The sequence below is a fragment of the Brassica rapa genome, chromosome A02 (assembly GCF_000309985.2).
Source record: "Brassica rapa cultivar Chiifu-401-42 chromosome A02, CAAS_Brap_v3.01, whole genome shotgun sequence".
In the NCBI taxonomy this organism is placed as follows: Eukaryota; Viridiplantae; Streptophyta; class Magnoliopsida; order Brassicales; family Brassicaceae; genus Brassica; species Brassica rapa.
Genome location: NC_024796.2, coordinates 950,027 through 963,715, shown reverse-complemented (window position 1 = coordinate 963,715; position 13,689 = coordinate 950,027). Strand labels below are relative to the sequence as shown.

Below are 13,689 nucleotides of genomic sequence, written 5' to 3'. Positions count from 1 at the left end.
AAATTTTGGCTCTCGTGATCTTATATATTGCTATAACTAGCAATAGTTTTGCAACAAAATATTAATGTGTTAGTTTTTAATCATGTTTTGTTCATATTAATTTTCATTTTTTGTGTTTTCTAATGTTTTTTCTATATTTTCTTGTGTTTTTCTTTTGTTTTTCTTACTTTTTGAGATTTTCTTATTTTTCTTTTAGTTATCTTTTCAGTAGTACTATACCAATAACATATTGATACGATTTTAGAAAGAAAATAACTAAAAAATTATTTTAATGTTTAAGAAATATTTTATGTTGTATATCTTTTATATCGTGTTTTACGAACATGTTACATTGAGTCACTTGTCCACTAAGTAAGTCATATACTTATAATACATGATTATACTTACACCGAGTGCAATTGCGTAAGAAAGAAACATTGTGCTGTTTTCTGATAGGTTCATCGTTTTTTTTTGTTGCAAATTTCACAAATCTTATAAATTAAAATTTACATGTGTTATATATATAAGTGCATATTTATATATATATATATTAGAAACACTGACTTACGTAATATGACTTACGTGGTATTTTTCCTGGCAAACCATTGGTTCGCACATTCAGCGTGAACCAATGCAAGCTCATTCTTGCAGTGACATCTCAATTAGATTAGGCTGCCACCGTTAAAATATATTCTATTTAGGTGACTCAACACACACGACCACTTCTTCTGAAACGATAGAAGAAGAAGCATCATGCTGTTGTTCCATTTTTTATATGCCTGTGAGGAGGGAAGGGGGGGAAGTCAATTTTTAATATGAGGTGAAGCAGAACGTGTTATATATTTATTATATATATATATATATATATATATGAAAATGACTCCACTAAAATGTAAAAACACAAAATAAAAAGTTAAAGCCAAATATATTGTTTCTGTTTAAATACACTACTTTAATTTGACCGGTATTTTCTCGGTTGAGAAAGACATCAAGGTAAACAGAATATTCAACCCTTTTGCCAAATTTAAGAGTTAAAGAGTAATGGCTTGGTTTAAGAGTTAAAGTAATAGCTTCCCTCGCCATGAGGATTGGCAAGGTGTACAGTTTTACATAAAACTTAACAACAAAGAAAGAAACAAGGGCAATGACACAGAGTGCCATTGACCAAGTGATAATGATGGTGCTGCTTCTACATCTGTTTCCTGATACATTCCGAGCCTCAATTTGGCATATCTCGCAGATCCTATTGACCATGTAGATGAGGTGATTCATGGAGTTCAGCTTAATATGTTCTCACAATCATTCCACATCCATGGATATTCAAATGGTTGACAAAGAATGAGAAGGAAGTTTGGGAAGAGAAAACTATAAAAATGCTATACCTCAAGTAAAGAGTGTTACCAATAGTGTGCAAAACTAAATGATCTATGAGAAAAAGATTATATTCAGTAAATGATCAAAAGATTACAAGGTTTTGAGAGTACATGCCCTTGGAACTTAACTTATTTTAATCATGTTTTGGTCATATTAATTTAAACTTTTTTCTTGCGTTTTTAATGTTTTTTTTTGTGTTTTTCTTATGTTTTTCTTCTATTTATTTTGTGTTTTTCTTATTTTTCCTTTAATTATTTTTTCAGTAGTACAGTAGAAACTCTATAAATTAATAAATACAATAAACTAATCAAAAAAACTTGATCCCGAATCATGTCGGTTCATAATATGACACAAATTGATAAAATAATAAAATAATAATTTATTAGAATTTTTATACGTAAATGTATAGTCTCACTAAAAATATAAATTAATAACACATCAATTTCTTTTGATAATATTTAGTAAAATTATATCTAATTAATTTATATATGAAAAATAAACTTTTTAATAAAATAATATCGATATATTATTAGTATAATAGATTAAAAACTCTATAAATTAATAATGTTGAAAATATCATACACCGCATGGTGAAGCTTGGAGCATGGTGAGACTCGACCTTGGAAAAAATTAAAAGAGAGAAAAAAATTCTATTATGAGCTTCAATTTATTGATATATAATAAATAAATAAATTTCATTCGAAAATTTGAATAAAAGTATTTTTGATAAACAATTTCATATATATATATATAAGTGAAGTGAAATGTATAGGTTAATAACTGGATTATAAATTAATTTAATTGATACAAAAATCGAGAAACATTTATATTCGTCATAATAATTTCTTAAAACTAATTAAAGTATTAAGATACTTCTAGTTAAAGATACACAACACATTAGCTTTAGACGTTTAAGACAAAAAAAAACTTGTAATTGTCCCCACGTGTCAATGAAGGTTTGTTTATTAATTAATTTGCGATGTTATTAAAAAAACAAAAACAGTGAAACCTTTGGAACCACGCGGAAGGTTATTTATTATCAGCCGAAAAAGTGTGGTAGCTTTGGTTAGTTATCCAGAAAGGTATTGACAACGAAAGCATAGCTCGCAGAGAAGATGATGACGACGAGCTTCTCTTCTCCTCCTCCTCCTCCATCATCAACTTCCAGATCCCTACTCCTCTTCCCTTCATCTCACCTCAAACTCCCCCCTCGTCTTCTCTTACATGGTCGCTCTACACTCTCCTGCTCCGCCGCCGGCACCAACAACGGACCTCCTCCCGCCGGCGACTCTGTTCCAAAGCAAGTACCCTTTTGCCCCTTCTCTTCGTTTATGTATTCAAAATCGAACCTTTTCGATTATAGTTTCGTAAAAACCGAACCTTTTTGTTTGTTTGTGATTGCTTCAGTAACTTCTGTATCATTGAGGGATCAGAGACGGTCCAAGACTTCGTGCAGATGCAGCTTCAGGAGATACAAGACAACATTAGGAGCAGACGCAACAAGATCTTTCTCCTCATGGAGGAAGTCAGGAGGCTACGCGTTCAGCAACGGATCAAGAGTGTTAAATCCATCAGCGAGGATGAGAACACTGTCCTCGAGGCGACGGAGATGCCTGAGATCCCTTCTTCCATTCCTTTTCTCCCTAACGTGGTTAGTTACTTTAGAGACAAAGCACGTCCTTGTTGTTGTTTAATGCAAATCTTGTCTTTTTAATTTTTGTTTTGTTTTGTTTTGAAAATAGACGCCAAAGACTTTGAAACAACTCTACTTGACCAGTGTGGCTTTGATCTCTGGAATCATTTTCTTTGGTGGCTTGATTGCGCCTAAGGTAATGTAACAAAGTATCTTTCCTTGAACACAGCATTAGCATATGTTCTTGAATGATTTTTTTTAAATGGTCAGCTTGAGCTTAAGGTAGGATTAGGAGGAACCTCTTACGAAGATTTTATAAGGAGTTTGCATCTTCCCTTGCAATTAAGGTACTACCACTAGTGAAATTGCTTGAATTTTTAATTATAATTTTTCATATCATATCTAGTAATTATAAAAAATATTATATGTTATTTTTTATCTGTGATACAGCCAAGTAGATCCCATTGTGGCATCATTTTCTGGGGGAGCGGTGGGTGTTATTTCAACATTGATGCTAATTGAAGTTAACAATGTTAAACAACAAGAGAAGAAGAGGTGCAAGTACTGCCTTGGGACTGGTAATTGATTTATATATCAATCCTATGGACTATAATGTAAACTGTTGATTGTTTTTTTATTTGAACAACTTCTTAAATGATATGTGTTTGCTTAGGATACTTGCCATGCGCTAAATGTTCTGCTAGTGGTGTGTGCTTAAGCATTGATCCAATAAAACGAACTAGAGCTTCAAGCCTGCTTCTGCAAGCTCCGACAACGGAAAGGTGTCTGAACTGTTCCGGCGCAGGAAAGGTAAAAGCTGTCTGAACAACATTTTTATACAATCTGACCTGAGTGCGTATGCTTAGTCTTTGTTTTTGTGTGTCTTTGTGTATGAATCAGGTGATGTGTCCGACATGTCTATGTACTGGGATGGTCACAGCTAGTGAGCACGACCCACGATTTGACCCTTTCGACTAGAAAACGATCGCATCTTTTGTATGTACATTTGTCCTTCAAAAGCCTAAGCCAAGACTCTGTACTGAAGAAAGCCATATAAATGTTTACATAGTTAAGAAAAATAGGATTTATAGCTTTTGTCCAAAGCATATAATTACATAGTAAAAGTTCATAAGCCCTTAAACATTATTTGATAAAGCGAATTTCTTTCAAATTTGCTTATGTTATCATCATGTTCATTTAGAAGAAAAACTCATGATATTTTGCTTAGTGAATAAATATGACATAACCAATACAATAATAATGTTAACAATAGTTCTGTTAAATCATCCGGTGATCACAATAATTAACTCCGAATAGCAAATCAAATAGAATAACCAAAAGCCAGTCAAAAACAAATTTGGATTTTCATTCGGGTTTTGTTTACCATCATCACAAACAAATACAATGAATAAGTGACAATAATGTTGGGAGCAATGTTGTACATCAAACTTCTTTTATCGAGCTATTTTTTTTTTGGGCAGAGGACACAGAATAAACCAGAGCATTCAAAGGACCACATATTGTAAAGCTATGTAAATGTTACTTCCCTTTCTTCCCAAAAAACTGTACAGTACCACAATCTTTTAAAGTGGGAATAACTTATACTATGTCAACGTGGGTCTTTTCTTATGAGACCCTAATGTAGCAGACCGTGGCGTGGCGATTCTTATTTAACGCGGAACTCGTGTCTGAAAAGGGTCAAGTTTTGGGTGAACTTGTCTCTGTTCTTCTGATCCAACCCACGCGATATGTCTGTCATAAGACTGTCAAAGCAGGCTGAGAGACGCTGGTGTTGATCCACTGGCTGCAACACCATCAAAATTTTAAGTAATCAATATAGAGCCTTACATAAAAGAAACACTTGTGTAAAGAAAAAAAAACGAGTTTTGGATTTATCACCTGTGAGGAGAGGATCTTAGCTTTCAGATCAGAGAATATCTGGTTGGATTTATATAAGGTTAGACGAATTAACAAAAAAAAAAAACCATTTCGGAAACTGAAAGATAAGAAATTACCTGCTCACTTATAAGAATCAAGCTTAGCATTGGCCTGCTGAGACTCCATTGATTGCCACAATCTTCGAACAAAACTATTTCAAACAGCGTCTTCAATATCTGCTTGTAAGAGCAAACCCGTTTAAATAAAAAGGGATTAAATCTAATTTTTGTGTTGCAATGAATCTGACAAACAGAAATGATGAGTTACCTCGGGGAACAAGCTAGGGCAGTCTGCAATGTGCTGTGCAAAACGAATAGCAGCTGGGGAAGTAGGTGCTTCACCCATTGTGATGTTGTTGAAATAATACGTAGCAAGATTATCTACAGCTACTGCACACTGTAACGATTATTTATATCAATGTTTAAAAAGACATTTCGCAGTATAAATCTTTCAAAAAATAATTGATTACAAAATTCTCACTTGTGATGAAATACTCGTGTCCAACCCCTTGAGTCCAGATTCAAGAGAGCCTACGAGATGCATAAAAGTGGCAGTATCCAGTTTCAATATAAAGGTTATATGACTGCCACACAGGACCTCGACGAATCCAAAGTATGCCTTTGTAAGCTGAAAGATGAAAGAAAGACGACAAAGATTTGAGATTAAGAGTGCACACAGATAACTAAAAATCAAAGACTGGTTGATTGAATCACTGAACTAAATGTGAAGGCATCGGGACAATAAAAATACCCAGTGGCACACATACCTTGCGATATGCTAATATATCGGCCAAGGGTATTGCCAGGGTCATCTTCAATGCGATATCAAGTGCATCCGCAAGAGCCCGATCGCCATAGAGTTCAAACACACCAAAATTGCAATAATTCCCCGAAAGCGCTGACCATTAAATGATTATTAAGTATCACAACACATGATAATAATAATCAAAAAACAAAGAGTCAAAAAGATTAATTCTCATTGGTTCTATAATGTCAAAATCATGTTCTAACCTCTTGATAGAATAGTCAGTGAAACCCAGATCCCCTTGTATTTATAGGCGTATATATCCGCAACATTTGGAAGGGCTAAAATCCTTGAACCATAAGCCACAATCAATTTACTGACTTCCCGGAAAAGCAGGATGCCATTTGGAGAAGAAGAATCAAAAGTAAGGCGCTGGGTTTTGTTATGCACAAACTCAGCCATGAACTTCAACAACGGAGTCGTAACCTACATCAACAGACAAAGAAGAGAAGATGAGGCAAAGGCACCAATATTCACAAAAATGTCAGAAAGAAATTAACATGACAGTGGAAACCACTTATGGAAATTAGATATTGATTAATGCTAAATTATAGAGATAAAACCATATATATATATATATATATATATATATATATATATAAGTAGACTCAGGTCAGTGAACTATATAATACAAGCCAATGGAGCAGAACGGATAACTAAATACCTCTGGTGTGTCGAACCAATGTGAGATCCCTCTCAAAAGAAGTGGCATGTGTGCAGGATAGAGCCAGTCAAACAAAAGACCATAGCTTCTCCGACTGAAATTAAAAGAGAGCTTAAATAATTCATAAGATTGTAAAATGTCTATGGATGTTAAAGTCACAAGCTGTAGTCAAGACCTGCTAGTAGCCATTGTAATTCCTCTTAAATCCCGCATCAACCCGATCACAGCGAACTTCACAGCATCAGTGCGAAACATGGAATCTGGTGTTAGTTCCAGGGTGCGGAAAACCTAGCATGATTGAATAAAAAAAGTGGTTTACTGACTTGTTACATACGCTTAAACTATTTACAAGAACTTAGATTCCAATACACCATTACAATTATGATAGAAAGCTATGCATAGAAAGCTATGCATAGAAAGCTATGCATACTACAGAGAATACAAAACTACTATGCGATGCGAATTTGCCTATAAGATATAATAAGATATTATGATATGGAAGAATAACTGTGTAGGATATCGAACTATGCCTTAAACTGAAAAAGTGAAACGAACAAAGCAAATTTCACCTCTTCTTCAATACAAAACTTTTCATCTCTTCTTCAATAAAAAAATATGCAACTCCATCATCATAATCAGACAACAGAATCACTATTGTAAATGAAAGCTCAGAGATAAGACGCGGAAAGAAAATAGGTATAACCTGAAGAAGTGGTTCCATCGAAGTTTTAAACTTTATTGAGCTATCCTCCATGAAAATCAGCCAGCCAATTGTGTAGTAAAACGTTGTTCTGCTGCGAGAGCATCTGTACTCCTCTAAGAATGGAAACTGCTCCCTCTGGAATTAGACAACTCGCATACTGAGACTATTGCTGGTGATAAATTTGAATGCATAATGCTGTCCACACACACAAAAAAAAAAGAATATTTGGAGACGAATTACTGTGTGGTTAGAAATAATAAAGGTCACTGTGTCCAGCTTTAAAAGCAGCTTTCCGGTCATATATCTGCAAGAGGAAAAAAAAATCAACACGGAAATGCATGAGCTAATATAACATCAATTTAAACAGGTATAATGGAGTTACCCAGATGCCAACTCCAGAAATAAACTTAGCGTGTGACTAATAACTTCTTCACTCTATAGAAACAAAAGACAGGTGTGACTTTGATGTTTATAGCGGCGTGTTAAAAAGGTAAAGAACACAAGATTACCTCTGCATAACATTTTAAGTTTGTAGCAATCTTGCCAACAATAAGGTTCAGCAACACTAGATGATCGTGGAGCCCAAGGAGTTCTTTCAATCTTTCATACAACTGCTGCAACAGAATGGTAGTATCAGGAACTAACGTAAATAAAAAAAAAATTATATAAAAGGAAACAAGTTTGCATTTACTTTTGATGAATGCATGGCCTGATCACCAACGTAAGACTTCCGGAAATTCTGGAAGAATGTAAGAATGGCACGATCAAGCCTTTGTTTACTTATTTCACCATATCTCTGCAGAAAGAAAGTGTCATTTGATTACTTTACAGATGATATAAAAGTAGTGAATTCTTCTGGGAGAAAAGGAACCCCAACACGTGCAGCACACAGTTGTTGAAACGTTATCACAGTATCCTATACTAACGTTAATGAGATCACTCTATAATAACAGTTGTGGTTATACAGGCTTGGGAACATTTAAGCTAGATCTTTCAGCTGTATTCATGAGTGATTGTTTAAAAGAAGTGCATATAAATACAAATGGTGCCATACATCAAGTGGCAGAACAACCATACGTAATTTTCATCTTCATGGTTAAGATCCACTTTTTTACCAAATAATGGAAGTACTAAATCCAACGAGATCATCTACAAGACTACAAACATTTTCTGTTTTTAATTAATTGCAAGCAGAGATGTATACCTGTGTGTGCAGTCCGCTGTCCATAACATTTACTAGCTGCAAAACACGAGCAGAGAGTTCAGCATCAAGCACCTCTTGCGTCTCCACACTGCACCATATATTTAATTTCCATTGTTCATACTTCATATATTGTTTTGTTCCTCAAACAGCCTAAAGCAAAAAAATCTCAGGAATCAGGATAGCATAGCAACTTACCTACAACCGCTGCACTGCTTGATTTTAACAATAGCGGCAACAATATGAACAAGCCATGACAATTTCGCTTCAATAAGTGTCAGTTCGGAATTGTCAGCAAACTGTTGGTGCGCTCTTTCCTGTTACACGATCACTCAGCTAGAGCGACTAAGACACAAACATCGACAGAGCGGCAACAAGCAAAACAAATAATAACCGTTGGCTTTACCCTATATGATTGCAGAAGAGGCTCCATTGTGTTTATTATATACGTGCCAGTTCTTTCATACTGCATGATAAGAATCTCAGATGCAGTTTAATTGTATTAAGTTAAGATACAACATTATCCAAGGACAATGTGAGCAAAAACAAGGGTACCGCATGACAGACAAATCCAGAATAAAGGATAACCTGAAATCTGCATAGGTAAGGAAAGCAATCCAGTTCATCCTGCAGAACTTCAACTTTATCCAAAGGATGATCAGTCGGATCATCATCGGGGACACTAGCCTGGAATGAGGTACATATATCAAAGAAAAACTACAATTTTGAAGTGGAAACATTTCGGAATAAGCGGTGTTATACCTGCACAGAATTGAATCTGGAGATGATAAAACCTTCTGTAATTTTAGGTACAAATTCATCTAGTAGACTTGGTGAATCACCCTTCAAGTATGGGACAGATGCTACTAATCTGGACCACATTCCTAGAAGGTAGTACACGCTGCTGCTGGCCCACTGAAAGAAAAAGTCCCTCAGATTTTGCAAGCTAGATACCATCTCAGCTAACCATTTAAGCTATAGTAACATTGATCATGTTGAATGGCACGGCCTTTAAGGAGATACGTAGTGTCTATAATAGGTTTGCTAATGCATTCGCTAACATAAACTTGCGGAAATTTACCTGCCATGACTGGAGAGATTTTAGTGTAAACTCTGCCACCAACTGTATCCACTCACCGTAGCCATCCATCTTCACAAGCTCCGAAAGCTACAGATGAATTCATACATACTATTACATAAGATATGAATTTATCAACCATATGAACCAATAAACCATGTCCAAATTAACCTCCAATTTTTTTACAGTAACTCCGCACAGCGAAAACGATTACATGCTGGCACTAACATCTTGTTATATACCACAACTAAAGAACGTCCAGAGAGAAATCAAAGCAATACAAAGCACAAGTGCCCCAATCCATTATTTTCAACTACAGTTTAGGCAAAAGAGGTGTGTATTCCCCCAAGAGAACAATGTTAAATTTACAGAAAACTTTAGTACATAGTGTTTCTGAGCTATCACTGAATTCAAAAGTACATGTCGCATCAGTAATCACGAATAGCTACGACTGTCCGGCTGTGGCATATTGCAAAAAGGAACAAGTGTACATTTACCCAAGTACATGGATCTTAACATAAATTCTAGCTATGACACATATAAAATTATGCAAACAGTAATGTGGGGATTATAAAAGAATATTACCTGGTAATTCAACCTAAAACGCCCAAGTAGACGGCAGAACACATGGTAATTATCATGATCAGCAAGACCTGATTCATCAAAAGCAATTTGTATTGACGAAGATAAGGGGCCGGGATCAGCTAAGTAAAATCAGTGGGGTAAATATGCATTCAAACACAAAATTAACACATACGTAGACTACAATGTTAGCAGACTACATAACTAAGATGCTGGAATTTCAGTCATGAAGGGCTACAAATTGGTAAATGAGACAGTTGCATACAGTGAGCTCAATTTTTACAGTAAATCCGACAGTACAATACATCCAACATACCTTTTCCTGTTTGAAGAATTTCTCTGGTTCCAGTCATCAAATGGGCTAAAAACGTAGAGCGGGTAGCATCATTTGTGAACAGAGAACGTCTTACAGAAGCCAATCGCACCAAGCACTCAAGTGCCTAGAAATTAATACAGAGGAACATTAACAAATAGCTAATTCCAAATCATCTATAACTACCTATTCCATCCAAACTGTACATTTACAAATCAGATCCACAATGATATTACTGCAATTGAAACACGTTTCCTCACACTAAAGATGGATAAAAATGAAGAGAAAAAACAAATCACGTTTCATTTTACTGAAAAATGCTTATATGCCTTTCTCTCCCAGAACAGAAAAAAAGAGGACAATATGGATATGGACATACCTCTTTCGAAAGAGGTGACTCTGTACTACCATAATAATCGAAAAATATCTGCAGCGTGGAGGAATCCTCCAATACTGACCTCCACGACGTTGGAATCTAAGAATTATCAGTTACACAAGAAGTTATTACAGCATGAAAAACGAGTACCAGAAATACATAGGCACTAAGCGTTGACAAACAGGAAAACAATAACACGATATTAGTGTTCTACCTGAACTGTGCCAAACTCTTCTGTGCTTTCATCAATTGAAGTTCCAACGAAATCAAACGATACACACCTCAGTGAAAGGGAAAGCGCCAATTCTTGTAAACGCCCAGTAGCTGGTTACAAGATAATGTCCCACTCATTACTATTGAACTAAAGAGAAAAGAAAATGAAATTCCCAAGCCTATGCCTAGACAAACAGAAAGACATCGACAAAAATAGTAGCATACTCCACTTTTTCAAAACATTCCAATATTCCACTAGTATATATTTTCAAGATGGTTTTCTACCTTGGCATGATGGGAAATAATGAAAAATTAAGATGACAAACATGACCCATCCAACAAAAAAAGAATTTCCTAAAGTGGTATCAATTCATATACAGCCAGCAAAATTCACACATGCGCAACCAACAATATAGGTTGATGACATCAATGCATTACAAGATTAAGTTCATAATATTACCATCATTTCTCAGATAGCTTAATGAAGTCAAAGCTATTCGGAATATTTGAAATAAGGATTGATCCCTAAAGTTGCAGGCAACCCTCCGGTGACGTGTGGACGGCAGCCCTGGATTAGGCTAAGAATTGAGAAAAAGATAGATGAATAAATGTCAGTAAGTATATCACAAAAGTAAATAAATGGACAATATTCTTGAGACGCAACATATATCTACAATGTTCATCTTACCTGATTCATCTCCTGCACAAGTTGATCCAGAATTCTTAATCCAATAGAATAGTGATCCGAGGAACCCTATTCAAACAACATTTATGAAAGAAACATATTTTAGCAAGCTCGTGTTAAGAATCTACAACTTCTACAAAAGTATCCTCCACATGGGTTTATGCAATATAATGTCCACAAGGCACTAAGAAACAATGTAAATACAAAAACCATATATCAAAGAAGATGCACCACCTGTTCCAAGAAGTTTGTTGATTCCTTAACCACATCCCTGAATCTATCATCATCTAACCATCCAAACTTTGTGAGCCGGCAAAGCAGTTGAATGAGCGAAGCAATAACAAATGGTTGCATCTTCGGTCCTCTTGTAGCCAGATAATTCACTATATAAGCCCCTAGGAAAACCAACACAACACCAGGAAAAAAAAAGATATTAAACGCCAGAAAAGAGATACATCTAGGCATATGGGTTGGAGGATTGCATATGAAGTTTACTTATATCAAGGCGAAGATTCAGCGGCAGGGTGTGATCCGTCACTTGCTTCAACAAACTCGAGCTAGCGAGCATCAAGGAATAAGGTTTTGACGAATTGTCGAGAATGTATTGACATTGTGATATATAATCCGTATTCACGGAAAAGCATCTCAGACTATTTTCAGCGTGAGCCCTCTCAGCTGAATCCTGTGAGTTGTACAATCTCTCGCATAATGCCTCAAGTTGCGCCAAGCTCTCCATCGGTAACGACGCAGAATCTGACCAAAAAGGTACAAAAAATAGATACCACTACCGTTTCAACAAGAATATTTCGACAAGATTTCAGTTTTAATAGAGTATCCTGACTTATAAAGTGCTGAGTTTCAACAAAAGAAGGGGACGAATCATTACAATAGCACTGAATCAAACAAGCTGCAGGAGAAAAAAAATCAAATTACCGATTTTCACAATAAATTCAACCCACAATTCTAATCAAACACCAAGATCCAAACAGAGATGGAACGATATTAACAATGACAAAAGCCCAGTGTATCAGTTAATAATGTACAAATTCTACCAGCGAATATAATTAGATCTCATACAGCAGAAAGGCAAGAGAGGGAGTTACACAAGTAGTAACCGAAAAAAAGGTGATAGCCTAATGGGAGAGTTAAGTTCCTAACTCTGCATGATGGACACCTCACTCCAGCTCACTCACTACCCGGGTTGATTTCTGTTTAAAACGTCAAAATCCAAAACTTCAGTTGCCAGTTGCCACACAACTCACACTAGTAACTCATACAAAACGCCAGACTTACATAAAGTATAAAAGCTACAACTCTAAAAGAGATAATCAAATACCGCTATAACTTTGGTTTATCAGAAAATATCACATTATCAAGTCACACATTAATCACATATATGCGCAGACTTGGCAATATCATTCTGCCACAGCTACATCTTAGCTTATGCCATGGAAGTCATGTTCGTTTGGTTGCCGCAGTTTTCGGCGTCGGCGTCGGCATCAGCTTTAATGAAAATAGTTGTTGTTCGTTTCGACGCCGACGCAGTTTTAATTGCAGACGCAGAATTTTTTGGCGATCGACGCGAAGACGCAGTACCGGCTTATCAATGAAACGAACAAGAGTTTATTAAAAAAATTGACGCCGACGCAGCCACAAGTAGCTGCGTCAACCAAACGAACAGCACTGGAAGCTCACGGAAAGTGTGTTAGCGAAACAATAAACGAATCATTCAAACTTATCTATGCTACGATGAATCATCTTAACCACTCGATAGAAAACCTAGATTTCGTATTTTTCAATCATATCCTAATCATTTCAAGGAAAAACACAGGAAGAGGATCTATTCATCCATCTTCATCACTTCAACAATCACGAGATTGAGGTCAATAAACCATCCACCGATGTGAGAATAGAAACTTTGCCTCACCAGCGATTGAGCTGGGCAGCAACTTCCGATTTGTTATCCGGCGAGTTTTTCTCCGGCGAACTGAAATCTCGATTCGATGGTAACAACGAAGAAGAAGAGACGTGAAGACTGATCGGGGGCGGGCGATGACAGCGTTTTAGAGCATTTCGCAGATTGTTACATATTAACTTCGTTTTTGTTTATAGATGCTGCTCTCACCTCTCTATCTCGCTCGAGCGC

At 35.9% G+C, this 13,689-nt stretch overlaps 2 protein-coding genes across 6 annotated transcripts; one reads left to right on the top strand and one right to left on the bottom strand.

The window, feature by feature from the left end:
- Positions 1–2,404: 2,404 nt before the first annotated feature.
- LOC103850608 (protein ORANGE-LIKE, chloroplastic) lies at positions 2,405–4,157 on the top strand. The gene is made up of 7 exons (XM_009127385.3): positions 2,405–2,653; positions 2,761–3,004; positions 3,096–3,182; positions 3,257–3,333; positions 3,437–3,564; positions 3,660–3,796; positions 3,887–4,157. The coding sequence occupies exons 1-7, from the start codon at positions 2,469–2,471 to the stop codon at positions 3,962–3,964; spliced, it is 936 nt and encodes a 311-aa protein (XP_009125633.1). The 5' UTR covers positions 2,405–2,468; the 3' UTR covers positions 3,965–4,157.
- A 168-nt stretch (positions 4,158–4,325) lies between these two features.
- Positions 4,326–13,657, bottom strand: LOC103850606 (exportin-7). Of its 5 annotated transcripts, none has more exons than XM_009127382.3 (30): positions 13,471–13,649; positions 12,647–12,751; positions 12,039–12,296; positions 11,778–11,938; positions 11,547–11,612; positions 11,319–11,436; positions 10,860–10,969; positions 10,649–10,744; positions 10,273–10,396; positions 9,960–10,027; positions 9,378–9,464; positions 9,059–9,211; positions 8,885–8,983; positions 8,703–8,762; positions 8,495–8,613; positions 8,300–8,387; positions 7,787–7,891; positions 7,605–7,709; positions 7,478–7,530; positions 7,336–7,399; positions 7,096–7,230; positions 6,568–6,680; positions 6,393–6,486; positions 5,935–6,154; positions 5,691–5,821; positions 5,405–5,551; positions 5,192–5,320; positions 5,002–5,100; positions 4,886–4,924; positions 4,326–4,790 (listed from the first exon to the last, which is right to left on the bottom strand). In XM_009127382.3, exons 3-30 carry the CDS (start codon positions 12,277–12,279, stop codon positions 4,653–4,655), a joined length of 3,162 nt encoding a protein of 1,053 aa, XP_009125630.2. In that variant the 5' UTR covers positions 12,280–12,296; positions 12,647–12,751; positions 13,471–13,649; the 3' UTR covers positions 4,326–4,652. The 5 variants fall into 5 exon arrangements, with proteins under 5 accessions (XP_009125630.2, XP_033141719.1, XP_009125626.2 ...); XM_033285828.1 differs by having other exon boundaries at positions 12,659–12,751; XM_009127378.3 differs by having other exon boundaries at positions 12,702–12,751.
- Positions 13,658–13,689: the final 32 nt, after the last annotated feature.